At 38.5% G+C, this 18131-nt stretch overlaps 4 protein-coding genes across 4 annotated transcripts; 2 read left to right on the top strand and 2 right to left on the bottom strand.

Moving 5' to 3' along the window:
* Positions 1-349: 349 nt before the first annotated feature.
* On the top strand, positions 350-3921 carry LOC131785565 (clavesin-2). The gene is made up of 3 exons (XM_059102476.2): positions 350-1274; positions 2025-2135; positions 2904-3921. The coding sequence occupies exons 1-3, from the start codon at positions 660-662 to the stop codon at positions 3105-3107; spliced, it is 930 nt and encodes a 309-aa protein (XP_058958459.2). The 5' UTR covers positions 350-659; the 3' UTR covers positions 3108-3921.
* LOC131785564 (probable ATP-dependent RNA helicase DHX35) lies at positions 3804-6484 on the bottom strand. Its single transcript, XM_059102475.2, has one exon. It carries the CDS (start codon positions 6479-6481, stop codon positions 4376-4378), a length of 2106 nt encoding a protein of 701 aa, XP_058958458.2. The 5' UTR covers positions 6482-6484; the 3' UTR covers positions 3804-4375.
* Positions 6485-6565: 81 nt separating this feature from the next.
* On the top strand, positions 6566-13906 carry LOC131785554 (aspartyl/asparaginyl beta-hydroxylase). Its single transcript, XM_059102468.2, has 7 exons — positions 6566-6686; positions 7959-8665; positions 9120-9314; positions 9557-9696; positions 10831-11059; positions 11308-11438; positions 11929-13906. The coding sequence occupies exons 1-7, from the start codon at positions 6644-6646 to the stop codon at positions 12077-12079; spliced, it is 1596 nt and encodes a 531-aa protein (XP_058958451.2). The 5' UTR covers positions 6566-6643; the 3' UTR covers positions 12080-13906.
* A 58-nt stretch (positions 13907-13964) lies between these two features.
* Positions 13965-16942, bottom strand: LOC131785610 (kelch-like protein diablo). The gene is made up of 2 exons (XM_059102532.2): positions 15601-16942; positions 13965-14938 (listed from the first exon to the last, which is right to left on the bottom strand). The coding sequence occupies exons 1-2, from the start codon at positions 16859-16861 to the stop codon at positions 14505-14507; spliced, it is 1695 nt and encodes a 564-aa protein (XP_058958515.2). The 5' UTR covers positions 16862-16942; the 3' UTR covers positions 13965-14504.
* Positions 16943-18131: the final 1189 nt, after the last annotated feature.

Below are 18131 nucleotides of genomic sequence, written 5' to 3' on the forward strand. Positions count from 1 at the left end.
GTGCTGGGCTGACATAAAATTGTCGAAGTTTTTCTCTGCGGTGAACCCGCCTTTTCCCCCGGAGTAGTCGATCAACGGGGCTTCATCTGTCCCATGTGAATATTACACCTAGAAGCAGAATGGTCAATAAAGATTTATCAGCGGTAACTGAAATCTTAATTTTAAAATTATGAATGGCTTAAGAAAGTGCTACCTTCCTTAGGGAATTCTGTTTTATAAAGACTTCTCGTTACCCAAGCGCGTAATGTAATCAGCCTCCAGGAATGAATAAACATGTTTTACTTGTGCTTATAATGAGGGTCCAGTTCAAGACATCACGAATAACAAAAAGATATTCAGATAGCCGGCAGAATACACAAAAACTGTTAGAAGTTTCTTGGAAGTTTTCAGTAACCTAGCAGCATGACGGATCTTTATGTTTCTTCACGAACTCCTGCAGTTATAACGCACCATAGCGACTGAAGTCATCTGAAGCTTAAACAAGTTGGCTAAGAGAACTAAGAGAGTTCACCGGCCGGAAAATCTATTCTAATCAGAACATATGGGTGATAAATATGGATGATTCACATAACTAAAATTAACTTATCAATCCAAAGTAATCGTAACGACATTGTGGTTTCGTCCTTTCGATCTCTCGAGAATCTCTAGCATACTCTTGAATGCTGAGTATGGAAAACTCTGAAAGACTTGAAACAGACGAGGAAGCTACGGAATTTGTTCATCGGAGGGGCTCGTTGCGAGACTCTGAATCCTTCGATCACAAGGAAGATATTGAAAACCGGCATTTTGAGAAAATCAAAGAGCTTCGTTTTAAAATCAGTGAAAACATGAATAACAATTCTCTGAGCCAAGTTGGGCGTAATGACGACGCTTTTCTGTTGATGTTCCTGAGAGCTCGACAGTACCTTGTGGACGAATCATTCAAACTTCTGTCCAATTACATTGAATTTCGCCAAAACAACGTTTCTTTGATGGAAAATCTATCAGCATGGGAGTTGAACCACGTGTTAGAAGACGGCCTTCCATGTGTTTTGCCATACACTGATCAAAATGGCGCTAAACTTATTGTTTTCTTCGCCGGCAATTGGGATAAAGATACTTACGGCACACTAGAGATTTTGAAGGCATTCATTTTAACCATGGAACGCTTGATTGATACAGACGAGGCGCAGCTCAATGGAATCGTAATAATTGCAGATTTTTCAGGCTGGAGTGCTACTCACACATCCAATTTGACTGTTTCTTTTATTCGTCAAGTTTTCGCCATGTTCCAGGTATGTCAACTGAAATGAAGTCTTAAGCAAATGAATAAAGGGTGCAATTTTCTAAAGAAATTTTGTTGCTGCGTCGGTGGGGGGGAAGAGGTGGTATTTTGGAATTGTTTGGTTTTATCATTGTGATGTAAATTGACCGTCGTTAAGAGTTTACAAAGCTGAAGTTTAGAGCGTTAGTCCTTCGTTAGAGTGAATTGGGACAAATTGGCAGATGCCGTGACAGCTTTAGCTCAGCTCCATGTTTTGTTTCTTTAATAAAAAACGCGCCGAGTGCATTGTTGAATTATATATGAACGCGGGAATTTTTAAGAACACGAGAGAAGTGCGGAGAAGCACGAGTCGAAGGCGAGTGCCTCTCGTACTTCTCTCGTGTTCTTAAAAATTCCCAAGTGCTTATATAACTCAACAATGCTCGAGGAACAAGCTTGTTTATTTCTTTTATAAAATGTATTGCGAATTGTGCGATGATGTAGGCTGCGTGCGTTCTATCTCAACAGTGCGCTCGTGTGACGTAAGGCGCATGCTTTATGGAAATATAATGAACTCGTTCTGACCAATAACGGCGCGCACATTTCTCTGAACATTTTATAAACTCTGATAGAGCACGCTCTTTCAACCATTGACAGCGCGCGTTGTATACGAACTTTATTATAATAAAGTAGAGAGCTGGAAAATAAACCTACTTGAGCTCCGCTTTTAGGCTTGGCTAAATCTATATATTAACGAGTTTCGTATGTATCTCTATCTTAGGATCACTACCCGGCGAGATTTGTCGCATTTCATTTTGTGAACGAACCCTGGTATGTAAAGGCTGGACTAACTTTAATGAAACCATTTATTCAGGAAAAGATGTGGAAGAGGGTAAGATTACGAAATATAGTTTACACGAATACTTTTAAGAGGGCGAATCCTCGATAGAAAGTCAAACTTAAATCGAATCTCTCTGGTAGAGAGGCGCTCTAGAAGAAAACAACTCTAGTAGAATTTAGTAAGTAAACGTGGCTCCTTCTTTGTGTACGTGTAGAAGACACAGGGATGCGTCACAATAGAACACCGCCTTAACTTAACAATTTCATTGTTTTCCTCGTTCTTTTGTCTTTCTGTTCTTTATTGTTTTACGTCAACTGCATTAGATTCTAATTCTAGATTCTGTATTAGGATCGCTTATATTCGTTTCTTCACCGCAGTGCACATATACGATTTTCATATATTTCCAGTAATTATTCACCACTTGGAAGGTTTGTTTGGATCCAACGTAATGACCAGCTCCCAATTGGCTTGTTAGCTCAACTGGTAGAGCGGTGCACCAGTATCGCAGAGGTCATGGGTTCAAATCCCGTACAGGCCTGAATTTTTTTCAGGTCTTATTTCAACTACTCGTTCAGTAGTGTTCATAGCTGCGAGGATCGTTTATATCCGTAACCGTAAACCTGTTAGTTTTAACATCACAACTAGATAGGCTCCATTCAGTCTTAAAAGGTTAAGTAAATTAATTCCTAATTTCCTACCGTGTAACTAACTGAGTTTCACAAGTGCTTGGCCGTAAAAGGTCTGGGTACGAGACTGCTTTGAAAAATTCCTTAAATGACTTTCCATTTCTAAAATGGTCAGTTTTCCGACTCCTTTTAGATACACTTACATGGTAACAATAAGGCGACACTTCACGACCACTGTCATCTGGACACACTGCCAGCAGAGTTTGGTGGAAATAAGCCTGCAGTGAACCGCACCTACTGGGCACGAGTATTACTCGATTTGGAGAAAACGAACCGAAGTCACGTGTACGGAGAAAACCCATTCAGAGGGTTGCTTAGCATGGATATTGACAAGTAAGAAATCCCACACGTGATTAACACGTGGTCATTCAGGCTTAGAGAGAAAGAAAACCTGGGGACTTGGCTTGGCAATTGAGAAGCACTCGTACAAGTTTGGACAGAAAAGAAAAGATGCAGAGAGTAGCACACAGAGCTGTTGGTTTGCAAATTCATAGTGGTGGCAGTTGGGAAATTCTACTAAAATTGTAATATATTATCTGAAAAAGAGAGATTTCCTGAAACCAGTGGTTTTAGAACATGCAAGAGAAATAACAAAATTTGATATTGTACGAAGAAATAACTTCATTTCGACAAATTGCTATGAGAGCCAGTGCACTAAACTCTGAGTTAAGAGGTCTGGGTATCGGTGTTGTACTCTTAGGCAAAACACTTTGCTTATACAATGCCTCTCTACAACCAGGAGTATAAATAGATACTGCCAGATTGTTGGTAAAGCCTGATGAAATGCTAGGATGGGTGCAGAGGGGGGGAATGAAGAGTAACCTGCAATGAGTTAGCATCCCTGTCAGGGGATTCGCAATTCTCTGGGGCCCAGTTGTATAAAGGACGGATATTGCTATCCAATGGATAAATTGCTATCTCAGGTGATAGAAAAAAAAAACTGTACCATCCACCCAGTAAAGATTTATCCAGTGGATAACATTATCCAAGCTTTGAATAAACGGGGCCTGATCTCTTCATATTACAGAAAGTGGGATACACGCCAACTGAATGAGTCACTTAACTTTGATTTTACTTTCGAAACTTCAGTTGGAAAAGTTAGCCACATAACAAACTTTCATTGAGCTCTTTCAGAATAAAGTCACCTTGTTTCAAACACTATCTCAGTTTTGTGTATTTTTAAATGAAACCTAGTGATCCTAAGTCATCTGCACATAAGGATATGACAACTTGTGCTGCTTACAAACCAGGCAAACTGTTGCAATGGAATGGTTGATGACTTTAATTCCACTTCACATCTGGAAAAATTACCCATCAACAAACAGAATTCTCCACATGTTTGAGTCCTGAAAATGCAAAATTGAACCTACAGCCTTGCTGTATGCAAAAGATTTTTCACCAAAGCAAAGGATAGTAACTCCTTCCTGCAGCCAAAAAATCTTCAGCTGCACACCATGTATATCCGTTCTGCTTGTTTTTTTAAGCATGCAAATAAGTTACTCACTGACTGGTAAGTTAAGTCTGACATAAAGGTTCTAAAAACTATCAGCCATAAATTTGTGCACAATTTCTGCAGCATCTAAAAAAAAGAGCTTGTTGTGTAAATCAAAGATATTTTGCTCTCTTTGCTGCAATCTCCCTCTCGGTACCAAATTCATAATATTGAGGTGCAAGGGTGTAAAGCCATGATGGATCAATCTTGGTGATATCTCGCATGTATTCCTTGGATGTCTGGAGCACTTCATGGTATATCACCCACTGTGGTGGAGTTTCCGTGTACAAGACAGATGTCGGGTGGATGTAGAGTGGATGGTCATCCCGCACAGTGCGGTATGACCCTGATGGATGTAAGCTTGCAGCATTAGCAAAGAATCCACTTACAATGCACTGACAGATTGAGTCAATGTCTCCATCACAAGAGACTAATGGCACTTTAAATTGTAAAAGGAGTTTCTTGAACTGTTCTCGGATTTTCACAGCATGGCAGAGTCCTTTGTAGTTCAGGAAGTTCTCATGACACCACTTTGAGCTTTTCTTAAACTTCACAAAGGCTTCATAAACATTCAGTAGAGTTATGTGATCTCCTTCATAAACAGAGAACTTTCTCTTGGCATTGTCAGCTACAGCTTTCTGTTTGCTTGGGCTGACAAAGACATTCTGTATCTGCAGCATGGCTGCAATTGTAAGGATTTCTTCTGAACAACCGAAATCTCCTGATGACAGCAGCATTTTGGCTATCATTGGATCTGTAGGGAGCTCAGACATGTTTACTCCTAAGGGATCAGCTAACTTTCCATGCTGGTCAATTGCTCCAAGAGCATACAACAGTTCCAAACCACGTATCACACTCTGGGCAGGAGGACGCGCTGGGAAATTGAACCGGAGAATGTTGTCAATCCCCATGCATTTCAGTTGTAACATGACAGATGCCATGTTACATCTTTGCATTTCAGGCACAGTAGATGGTTTAAGACCATCAAAATCTTGCTCTGTATAGAGTCTGTAAACCTTCCCTGACCTTACACGACCAGCCCTGCCAGCGCGCTGTTTTGCTGAAGCCTGTGATACTGGTACAACAACTAAACTTTCAACTCCAACTTTGGGAGAGTAAGCTCGCAACTTTACAAACCCACAGTCAATGACATATACAATTCCATTTATGGTAATAGATGCCTCAGCAATGTTTGTGGCCACTACAACCTTTCTTGTATGATGGGGAGTTGGCTTGAAAACCAGCATTTGCTCTGAATGTGGAAGACCACTGTACATAGGCAGCACTTTAAGGTACTGAGAACCCTTAGGCTGTTCTCTCGCTCTCTCAATCAACTGAGCAACTACAGCTTCTACTTCATCTTGGCCTGTGACAAATGCAAGAATGTCACCATGGGCTTCCTCTTTGTGGATTCCCATGACAGTATCCACTGTTGCTTTTAAATAATCAGGAACAGGACTTAAAGTGTAATGTATTTCTGTGGGATAGGATCGTCCCTTAACTGACAAAATTGCTGCAGTATCCTTGCTGCGATCTTTGGTAATGTTGGTGTTGAAAAAATCTCTGAACATCTCTGCATCAAGAGTAGCAGAGGAAACGATAATCCTTAAATCCTTTCGCTTTTTCTTGATCTTTTTCAACAGCCCTATCATAATGTCAGTGTGCAGCGTCCTCTCGTGAGCTTCATCCAACATGATCACACTGTACTGTGATAACAAAGGGTCACTCATCGTTTCCCTCAACAACACACCATCTGTCACAAATTTCATACGAGTAATTTCTGGATTGCAACAGTCGTCAAATCGGATTGTATAACCAACTTCCTCGCCAATAAACGAACCTCTCTCCTCTGCGACTCTTGATGCTACAGTAACAACAGCCACTCTGCGAGGCTGTGTAATGCACACTTTCCATTTCCCTGCCGTCCAGCCACTCTCATGAAGATACTGAGGAATCTGTGTGGACTTTCCGCAGCCGGTTTCTCCGACGATTATCACAGTTTCGTATTTCTCTAAGAGATATAAGATATTCGTTCTGTGCATAAAAATCGGAAGCCTTTGCCTTTGAAGAGAAATGGATAATGAGCCGTTTGGATTGTAAACAGCTGCAGCTGCAGTGTCGTTATCATTAAGTGGTCTTTCTATCGCGACATCACCGCCAGGTTTTTCAGTGTCTGGTTTCCAAAAGCGTGGTTTAAAACTTGCCGAGCTGGCCGCCATTTTGGTTTTGCCGCCGATCGAAATGTTTGCGCACACTCGATTTGGAATACCGCTACATCTTGAGTCAGGGCTCAAATTCAGTAAACGCGTAAAGTCGCGAGGATTCGCGTTGATCCACTCGAGCTGTGATGAAGTGAATTTGTTCAAATTGTCCTTTAGAAGATGGCTCCACCTCGAAAAAGGGTGACTGGCGATCGAAAGAAGAGTAAGTTTGTTGATGATCTAATTTATAAACCAATTTTTTGAGAGAAAGCTGCATACTTTGCTGAAAATTCCTGTGAACAGCACGCAGGAAGCTGCAGAAATTGTATGGAATCGTAACGGTTGAACAATTAAGGGCAGCTGTCTAAAAATTTCTTATCAGTCCAATTAGTTACATATACCTCAGACATGTGCAAAAGGTATATATTTCTTTTTATAACCGTAGCAAAATTAAGCGTGGAAAACACAGAAATAAAAACTATTTTTATTTTAGCGGCATATCAGGATTATTTGATGCATTATCGTACACACATTCATTAATTAAAATTAAGAAACTTTCACAACTATTCATTCGAATATATAAAACGTTGGTGTAATCAGTAAACTATAACAAACACTATTTCAGGAGAAAATATTTTTCATAGAGATAAACGATTCACAAAGATATTTTTGTATGTTTTATTTTTTTGAACATGATAGTATACGTGGCTCTTTAATTTACCTAGACAGGTGTATTTGTCAAATCCTAAATGGTGATTAATAATTCATTAGTTGTCAGTTGAGATAAGGACTGACAATATTAACTGTTTTCTTTATTTCCTGTAGAGCAGTGAAATATACAACAGGATATGGGTATTTTCTTGAGAATTAACATCTGTAAACTTCATTTAGCTTTCTATGTTATTTTTTTGTCATTATTTTTTTAGTGTGAGTATGTTAATAAACATGAAAAGTTGCAAAACTTCATGACAAACCAGATTCCTTTCAAGAATTTTGCGTATTAATTTTATAAAATTGTCTTACATTTTAACCCTTAAACTCCCATGTGTGATCAAGAAAGGATTGCTCCTAACAATATAAGTACAATATCAAGCAAACAAATGGCGAGAGTAAAGAAAAATAAACAATAGGGGATCATAAGTTAATCCAATCATAAATTCTCCAAACTAACACTATAAGAATTAATTGACAGACAGTAAGGAGAATTACCGATGAGATCCTGGGAGTGAAAGGGTTCATGGGAAAATCTGTTGGATGTAAACCCCTAATATTGACTAGAGTCTAATATCTCATTACAATATCACCCCTAAATCACACATCAAGGTTAGGAGAATAAAAGAAATGATCAAAAACTAAAGGAACTCTTGATTGTTAATCATATTCTTCTTGTCAGAAAATTCTTAGAAAATTTATAGAGAACAGTTCAGAAAATATGCATACTGCAGATGTGATGGTGTAAAGGGTTATTAATGACTATCTTATTTTCATATCCTAGATGTTAATGATTCTACAACAAATAAATCAACAAAGACGTCAAGTAAATCTAGTGAGTCATCAAATTCTTCAATAATCAAGTGGATTGCTTTTGCAAGCATCATCCTAATCCTGGTATCACTTGTTGCGATATATTTATTCGGAAAAAATCAAGAGGACTCAAATTTAAATCAGAACTCAAGGCAAACCTTCAAAACAGAGACAGGATCACCTGAGAAGACAAAAAAGAAAACCAAAAAAACAAAACCATCAGATTCAAATGAGGCCATAACCAACAGCTACGATAAATCCATCATGAAAGAACTTGACAAGGCACAGAGTATTTTAGACAAGAGTAACATAGCAGATGCCTTACAAAAGTTTGAAGCTCTGACAAAGAAATATCCCAAGAGTCCAAGAGCTATGTATGGAAAGGCACAATCCTTAGATAAGTTGTCAGAACTAAGGCAAAGCAATGATATTCTTCAACAAAGCATAGAGGCTTATGGAAAAACAGCGGACATGCTGAACTGCCCCATGGAACTGAAACACAGAGCAGTGCGACGTCAGGCTGATAGGCTTAGTTTCCTGGGCAGGTCTAGTCAGGCAGCAAATGTGTTAAGGAGCCTGTTGAATGAGTTCCCAGGTGACATCAAGGTTATGAATGAATTGGGTGTGCAGTATTTGATGACAGGAAAGAACAGGGATGCAGAAAATATCTACAAACAGGTGAGTTTGGGAGTTAGTAGTGTTTTTGGATGAGGATGTTGTTGAAAACCTCCCACAAGAACCTCCAAACACAGTCAGTGTCATTATGATAATATCATTCTTAATTAGTTATGGAGACACCAGTAATTGTAATCTGGTTCCTGGAGCATTCCCCTCCTTTAACACCTTCACTCCCAAGATCTCATCAGTAATTCTCCTTACTGTCTGCCATACAATTCTTATGATGTTAGTTTGGAGAATTTGATATCAGATCAACAAATAATCATGTATTTGATATTTTCTTTATTCTCATCACTTGTCTGCCTGACTGGTATTGATATTGTAAGGAGAAATTCTGCCTTGATCACCCATGGGAGTTAAAGGGTTAATCAACTTATTGCTAAGATTAGGGAATTTATCAGCCTGTTTGATTAATAGTCTCTGATGGAAAGTTTTCATTTTTTTTCTTTCTCAGGTGATAAATATGGATCCAAGAAATGGCTTTGCCCAGTCACACTTGGGCTTTATTCTTAAAACTGATCACTTGCGGTATATTGAAGCTATCCCTCTGCTACGTAATGGGATCTCGAGTGGTGAAGCAGGTGCTGATGATGGAAGATTTTATTTTCATCTGGGGGATGCTTTTACTAGAATTGGAAGACCAGATGAGGTGAGAAACCTTGTTCTAACCAAGTGCTGGGTCACACTATGCCAAAACTACCTTAAGTTTTGTGTAAAAAATTTAGTTCTTTCTTTCCCAGATGACTGAAGATAGTTTTTGTGGCAGAAAAAGTTGATTTGTTTGTCCATAGAATCTAATTTCCTTTTTTAGCCAACTAATGTTGCATTGATTATTGCATGCAGTCCAAAGTATGTAAAGAAACAGGATGTTGATTGATTTCTCTTGCACAGGCTTACAAAGTATATGAGGAAGCTGCAGGAAAAGGAATATTCATGTCTGCTTTGCAACGTTCTTTGTACAATGCAGATACACCACTGACCGCACAACCGTGGTGGACACCAGAAGAAACTGGATATGAAAGAGCCATTCGGTACAGATATTAACCCTTTCATTCACAAGATCTGACTGTTAACTCTTCCCTCTAGTTGCCACACATTTCCTTCTAAACAAGTTACAAGAATTTGGTGTTAGATCTCTGGATAACAACTTCTACTTGATTAGTTTGAGTATTCTCATTACCTGTTTACTGGATTATGTATGGATATTATAGGGAGAAATTATGTGTTAATCACTTCTGAGAATGAAAGAGTTGATTTACAACCTTTATGAGCAGTTTGATTGGTGATGGTGAAAACTACTCTACGGCTGGACTATGACAGCAGTTTGATTGATGATAGTGAAAACTACTCTATGGCTGGACTATGACACAGCATTTTGCCTCGGCCAAGCAAAATATCACATACCCCTGAGTATTTTCAAGGAAAGGCATTGAGCATCACACTTTGATTCTCTCTTCAATTCTTCAATTCTTTATGGCTGATGTCCAAAAATTCAGCTCAACAAAAATCACTGACTCACAAACCCCTTAACCAGTTGAGGCCCAGAAGTGATTGACATGTAATTTCTCCCCATAGTATCCATACATTATCTAGCAAACAGGTAGTGAGAATACTCAAACTTATCAGATACAAGATATTATCTTGATGGAACACCAAATTCTCATAACCAATTTACAAAAAAATGTGTAGCAGCTAGAGGAGAGAATTAACAATCAGATGATGGAGGTAGAGGGTTACTTAACCTACCTTTTTTGACTTGCATATGATAATCAACCAGGGCCCAATTGTATAAAGGTCAGATAACGCTATCCATCAGATAAATTGCTATCTTGCAGATAACTGGTGGCAAAACATATAGCATTATCTACTGGATATAATTTTATCGAGTGGATAGTGTTATTCAACCTTTGAAGAAATGGGGCCATTTCCATCTTCTTCACACTTCTTTAACCTTTTAACTCCCATGAGTGACCAAGACAGAATTTCTCCTGACCACATCTATACAATATCATGCAGAAAAGTGAGGAGAATAAATAAAAATATCAATTATGAGATTACTAATTGATCCAATACCAAATTCTCCAAACTAACATAATGAGAATCACTTAGCAGACAGTAAGGAGAATTAACAATAATATCTTGGGGTTTGTCATTTATGAAATAAGGAAACTTGAAGCCAACTGGGAGGTCATCAAAGATGAAGGAATATCATTGCTAGACCAAAAGTCAGGAGGGTTTATACCAGAAGAAGAAAATCTCAGAGAACAAGGAGACTGGAAACAGTTCACTTTATACCAACGTGGCCGAAAGAACGCCGCAGCTTGTCAAAAGACACCACAGACTTGTGCTATCATTGATACCATCAAAGATGCCACCAGCTGTAAGAGAGGACAGGTATGTTTGGAACAACTTGGCGGTGAGGATCAAGAGGAGATCATGTTGTCTACTCACAATTTGAATCATTATTTGTCTCAAAAATAAAGTAAAAATGGGGTGGAAAAAGTCTTAAATTTTGTACATCACAATGTGAACCAAACCAGGGGAATGTTCTTATTTTGCCACTAGTAGTGTGTGATCGTCAATTTTTGTTGAAGATAAGTTTATTTTAGGGAATTGTACTTCACTTTTTTTTTGTTGCTTAGATCAAGTATTCTGTGATGCTACCTGGCACCCATGTCTGGCCCCACACAGGTCCTACAAACTGCAGACTACGCCTTCATCTCGGACTTGTTATTCCCAAAAATGTGGCTATAAGAGTTGGACGGGAAACAAGGTAATAATGATGATAATTTGTTGTGTTTGCTTACTTGTTTGAGCTGGCTGGCTCACCGACTGGGTGGCTGAATGACTGACCGACCCACTTACCAATTGACCATCAAACCCACTTACCGGCTGACTGAATGAATGACCAAATGACTGATGGACTGACTGAATGACTGATGGACGGACTGTCTGACTGTCACACTGATTGACTGACCCAATGACTGACTGAATGGCAGAATGACTGACTGATTGACTGACTTATGACTGACTTACTGATTGAATCATTGACTGAATAAATGACAAAATGAATGACTCTTTGACTGACTGACTCACGGAGTGAGTGATTGACTGACAGAATGACTGAATGACTGAGTGACTGACAAGAGTGACTGAGTACTGACTGAATGATTGCGTGACTGATACAATGACTGACCAGGAGAAATGAGTGATATACTGAAGGAGTATGCATTTTCTCATGTTTATCTTCCTTGTTCTTACAGAACTTGGGAAGAAGGCAAAGCACTAATCATTGACGACTCTTTTGACCATGAAGTTTGGCACAATGGTTCAACTTTTCGACTCATTCTTATTGTCGACTTTTGGCATCCAGACTTGACACCTCAACAAAGAGCTTCATTATCTCCCATTTAAGCCCAATTTTTACACATTTTTTAAGGTTGGCACATGAAGATTTGCTACAGTCTCAATGAGGAACTGTTTACAAGGGTTTATGGGGAACAAAGATGAACACCTTAACCCTGTGACTCCCATTGGTGACCAAAAAAGAATTTCTCCTTAATCTATCAAGACAATGTCAAGTAGACAAGTGACAGGAGTAAAGAAAATTATCTGTTAGTTGATCATAAGTTGATCTGATATCAAATTCTTCAAATTCACATGACAAGAATTGTATGGTAAACAGTAAAGATAATTATTTATGAGATTTTGGTAGTGAAAGGTTTAAGTGGTAAACACGTTAAGTCTCCCTACAACATCAGTTCAGTATCTGGCCTGTTCCAGCTGCTCAGTTGCTAAACCAAAGCACAATAGGATCAATATCAGTATCTGGGCAACTGCCCACCAACCCCTCCCCTAACCCAACCTTAACCCTAATTTGCTATCAATCGATTGTTGTTGGGTTAGGGGAGGGGTAGGTGGGCAGTTGCCCAGATACTGATATTGATCCACGCAATAGTAGTAGAGGAGGAAACAAAGAGGGAGGTTTTGGTGGGGCTGCATAATGTTCTTTACCCAAGTATTCCTTGTGTTTTCACTTCTCTACTACTATTACACCATTTGCTATTTTGCTGTCTAGAAAAGGCTCTTCATTATCTGTTAAACAGGTGACAGCTTAGCCTGATGATGGACAAGTACAACAAAAAATAAATCAAAAGGAGATTCATTTATTGATCCTGCTTTGCCTCTTTTACTGAGTTTTTCCTGCACTTGCTTCCCATTGAATTTATTGCTTTTTAACTCATTTTAGACATGAAAATAAAATTTTCACTTTTTTTCTTGTCCTCAATGAAAATAAAATTGTTAGAAAGTTATGTTATGTAGGCTTCTAGTAATTTGAAGCAAATTAGAAGCCTTTTCCATCATTTATCAGTTTTGCTGGAGATTAAGATATTTTAGCATGATTTTAGTAATATGTAATGATATATTTTGCATGTGGATTGTTCATATCAACAGGAGCAATGTTGAAGGACAAGATTTAAATCTGTCAGGATGCACTGACGGCTAAAAAATCACAACAAACCCAGACTCAGCTTCAACAGTTGCTGGACATAAAAAAGTTTTGTGTCAAAGTGGTTTATTGTGTGTCCAAATTAAATGTAAGCTTTGTGATTAAATGTGATTTTTATGAATTATTGTCCACGAAAAATGAATTTTTCTAGTAATCACACCTTTATACTTGAACAGATTTTGTATGTTTATCAACTTGTTAAATTCCACAACTTTCCAAAACCTTTTCAAGGACCTTACTGTATCTCTCATGTGCAGTATGATTGATCAGTTTAGCAGGCAGTATTTCACTGTATGGCCTGCCAAATTCAGAAGTTTGTTTGAATTAGAATCTTCTTCTTTTTGAACCTAGAGATGTAGGATACCCTACTCTATTACTTTTGCCTTTTCCCCTTTCAGAAGGCTTTCAATATACATTTTGATGTGAGAGGATACGTGTTGACGTCCATACTTTAATTGATAAATTTTGAAAGTTTTAGTCTTTTTTTTCTTTTGTTATTGTTGCTTTTTTTTTTTTTTTACTTTTTTGCATGTAATTTTATTTCTGTACTGATTTTCATTGTTTGTGCATATGCATGCTCTCCTAGTCATTTCCTCTGTTCAGTCAAACTTGTTATTGAAAACTCTATTTTAATGTTTGTTTCCCTCCCACCTCAGCTTTGCTATTTTGTGAGTAGGAATTGTTAGATATGTATTTTGATTGCTAAAATAAAAAGATTTTGTTTGTTTGTTTGTTGTGTTTTGTTTGTTTGTTCTGATACCGCAAACCAATCAAAACTTTACTCAATTGTTTAGGGAAAGTTTATTGCAGACTGTTTTGTCCTTGTTACTTTAGTTCAAAAGATAGCAGGTATTTGTACAGCAATTATCACAGCTAGTTATCTGCTACAAAGCAACATGGGGATCATAAGAATCACAGACTGATTGAAAGTTCTTGGAACAAATTTCATGCTTGTGGTTCTTATTTCAAGTCCCTTTAAAAACTGCATCACGCTTCCTGACACAAACACACCTACTATGATTCTTAGGGCATGTACAATGTTTAACAGTGACAGTTCTCAGCTTTCTGCCAATTAACATCAAAACAAAGCTGAATTCAAAGACACTCTAAAATTTTTCCTTTTGTGTAATACTAATCCTTCACACCTAGTTTGTGCACCAGTAATCCTTTTCAACACAAAATGACCTAGATATTTGCTTTTGATTTTTGCTATCAAATTTTTAATTGAGTAAAAACATTGTAAAAGTAATTTCCTGGTTCAAATCCAGACAGTGATCTTTCCAGGCCTCTGTAAAACCAGGACCTTCTTTGTCCAGTTTCACTTTAAAACTACAACACTGCTGCACCACAACCTGCACGGCAAATGTTCATGTCCTGTACAAAACGCCAAGTATCAGTTTCTGGATCGTACACTTCAACACTGGAGAGCCTGTGTGCACCATCAAATCCACCTAACACAAAAATCTTGTTGTCATACACTGCCACCGATGGCCAAGCCCTTGGTGTATTCAACGGCGCAACCGGCTGCCACTGATGTGTCTGTGTGTTGTATCTTTCTGCAAGATCAAAGTAATGATCTGTGCTTCTGTTTCGACCTCCAAGTGCATACAAGAAGTTGTTTAGAGCAACAAGGGACATGCCAGAGCGTGCTTTTTCAAGTTCTGTTACAAATGTCCATGTGTCTGTATCAGGGTCATAGCATTCAACACTTGCTCTGTCACTGTGAACACCTCGATCATAGCCTCCAGCAATGTACAGCTTCCCTTTGATGAAAAAAGATATGTCAACCTTTTGACTTCCATGAGCGACCAAGACTTAATTTTCTCTTAGAGTATCGATACATTATTGAGAAGACAAAAATGAGAAAAATATGAACTAAGGGATTCCTAGATGATCTAATACCAAATTCTCTGAAATAACATCAAGAGAACTGTATGGCAGACAGTACAGAGAATTACTTATGAGATTCTGATGACCCAAAAGTTCAGACCATAACATCTTACATAAAGCTGAGGATAGTTCAAATAATTCTGCCTATCTAATGTGACAAGCAGATTTGAAATCAAATTTGAAAAAAATTATTGACAAGTTATGTAACACCTTGGAATCTCAAAAAGTGGTTTGAGAAAAATTTTTTAAATACTTTCCATGGCAGAGATAGCAGTCAATAATTTCTGGAGTATAGTTCTTTCTCAACCTTTAAAATTCCAGGAGTCACCAACAATTCATTCCTCCTTGTGGTAATAATGCTGAGTTGTTTAAGACAATCACAAGAATTAAGGAAATGATCATTAAGCTAAGAAGCACTGTGTGTTAAACAATTCTCCTTGTCCATGCCAAGGTAAATGTATAGAGAAGAGTAAGGAGAATATTTATACTGATGTTAGGGTGTAAAGAATTAGGGACAAAAAAGTTGTACACAAACCATCACAAACAGCAACTCCTGCTCCAGATCTCTTCCTTCGCATACACTGCACTGTACTCCAGTGATCCGTCTTTGGGTCATATCTTTCAACATAGTTATAACTGCATGTTCTGTCTTCACCTCCCAGGGCATAAACGTAACCATTTAAAGCTGTCACTGCAATAAATGACCTCTGAATGGCAATATCAGCCAGCGAAATCCACTGATTGACTGCTGGATCATAGCACTCAGCATGTCGCACGTACATGGTGTCATCATGAGGAGCACTAACTGCACACTCGCCACCTACTACATAAAGAAGTCCATTGAGGCTACAAGCTCCAACTGCTGTTCTGGGATATTTCATGTTTTGCAGCATAATCCATTGGTTTGTTAATGTATCGTATCTCTCTAAACTTGAAAGCTGGCAATCAATACCATTTCGTCCGCCTATGACATAGACAGCTTGCGGCTGAGCTCGAGGCAGTGTCATATACCGAGGCAAATTACGAGCGCTCTCGTTAAGAACTTTAGCCAATAGGAGCTGACAATCAGCATTGTTCTTGATAATTTTAGATGGAAACACTCGGGCTTCGAGAAATTCGAGAGTTAACAAAGGAAGCCTAACGTGACTTAGAAGCTCAACCGCATAATCCTTTCGTCGACAGAAATCGTTTAAAATCCACGCCTCCACAGCTTCGAACACTTGGTTCTCAGAACGTACCTGAAGAAGGTCTTCGCGAAGAAGACTCCTCAAGGCTTGTTTTGGCATTTGTAAGAATTCCTCACCCTTCGCTACATCCAAGAAGTGTTGGCGTACGAAACGATAGGCAGCTTCTTCGAGTTCTGAACACGAATACAGATCTGCAAATGCTCGGATACCGAGACAGTTCGTAGCATCTAGGTGTGTCTGAAGAAAACCACAACAAACTGTTCTTAAGCTCTGCAGGTTTAACAACGAAGCAGCCGATAAAAGTGCTTGCACGTTCTCCACAGAGACATCGATGGCTCCAGTATATGCAAAATCGAGTAATCCGTCCATGACACTCGCTTCAACGCCTTGTAGTTTAATGTCTTTCATGCCACTTTCCAACATACCATTTGTAAACATGGCTCGTAAGTAAGAACTGGCTCCAGCAAGGACAATTCTGTGCGCGGGAAATTGGCGACCATCGACATGGAGAACCACGTCACATAATTCACCTTTTCTTCGCAAATCGTTCATAGTTTTCAATGCATCGTTGGAATGCAGAGGGATATTGAACCTTCGATGCGCCGCCATGGCGTGGTTTGACAGGTTCTCAATTTTCTTGGTAAGATTTTCACGGCCCCAACATCATTTCACTTTCGTTGTTTTCCTCGATTCCCCTTTCGTAATGTCCAAAATAAGGGGACATCTGATTGGTTAGTTCGCGTAATGTGCCAAAATAAAAGCGTAATTGATTGGTTCGTAATCAAGTAAATTATACCTTACCGCTGTACTAGCATTAATATCGTGGACTCGGGTGTTAGAACAGAAACCCTTCCAACCAAATCACGCTACGAGATTTTCATCTATTTAAGTTTTATTTTTTCAAAACATGATTTACTTCGAAAAAAAAGATAAACCATTATTTAAAGGGTCAAATTAAAAAAAAATTGAAAAACAAATTTTTTTGAATGAGTTTTTATTTTATCAGTGGGCTTCAGTAGGAATACTAAGCGATATTAGATGGAACAAGAATGTTCCCATTTTACTTTTTCAACCGGGCGGAAGGAGCCGCGAGGCGAACGCGAAACGTGGGTGACACACGAGTGTCCGCGCGAGGACCAAAATTACGCTAGTCATGTAGACTAAAGGCCGTGGGGAACAACAAGGACCAGAATTAAAACCTACCCCTCCCCTAACTCAACAACAGTAGGCCGAGACAACTTAGGGTTGATATTGCTAGGGGAAGGGTAGGTACGCATAGGTGCGTAGTTACTCAAATACTGACATCGATCATAAAGATTTCTCAAGTTTATGCCAAAAATCGTTTTTTTTTTTTTAATCTATTTATCCTAATTAGAATTATTCATTTTAAATAGATGATTTTAATCTCAGTTTTTACCAGAAAATAATTCATACTGTTTCTATTTTTAATGTGTATTTGCTGTAATGTTATTTAGCTTTGAGTCAGATGATGTTTTAAAGTAAGTCCAATCTAAGAGTTTTATACTTTCTTGTATAGCTTGATTGATTTAATTTTCGATTTCTAATTTGAGGGTCTCAAGCTTATTAGTTTCTTCTTGAGTTATGAACTCTTTAACTCCCAAGATCTGATTGTTAATTCTCCCCTCTAGCTGCTACACATTTCCTTAAAGTAATATAATATTTCCATTCCTTTTCCCGACACCAATATAAGGAAACCCTTACAATATTTCAGATTAAATATAGTCCTATTGTTATCGTTTAACAAAGTGTTAACAAACGAGTTGAAAACGTAAATTGGCCACCGTACAGGGTAAAAAAGCTTTTCGAGCGTTTCGAGCGTTAGCCCTTCGTCAGAGCGATTGGAGGAATTGTGGGTTGT

This window comes from Pocillopora verrucosa, chromosome 5, assembly GCF_036669915.1.
Source record: "Pocillopora verrucosa isolate sample1 chromosome 5, ASM3666991v2, whole genome shotgun sequence".
Taxonomy (NCBI): domain Eukaryota; kingdom Metazoa; phylum Cnidaria; class Anthozoa; order Scleractinia; family Pocilloporidae; genus Pocillopora; species Pocillopora verrucosa.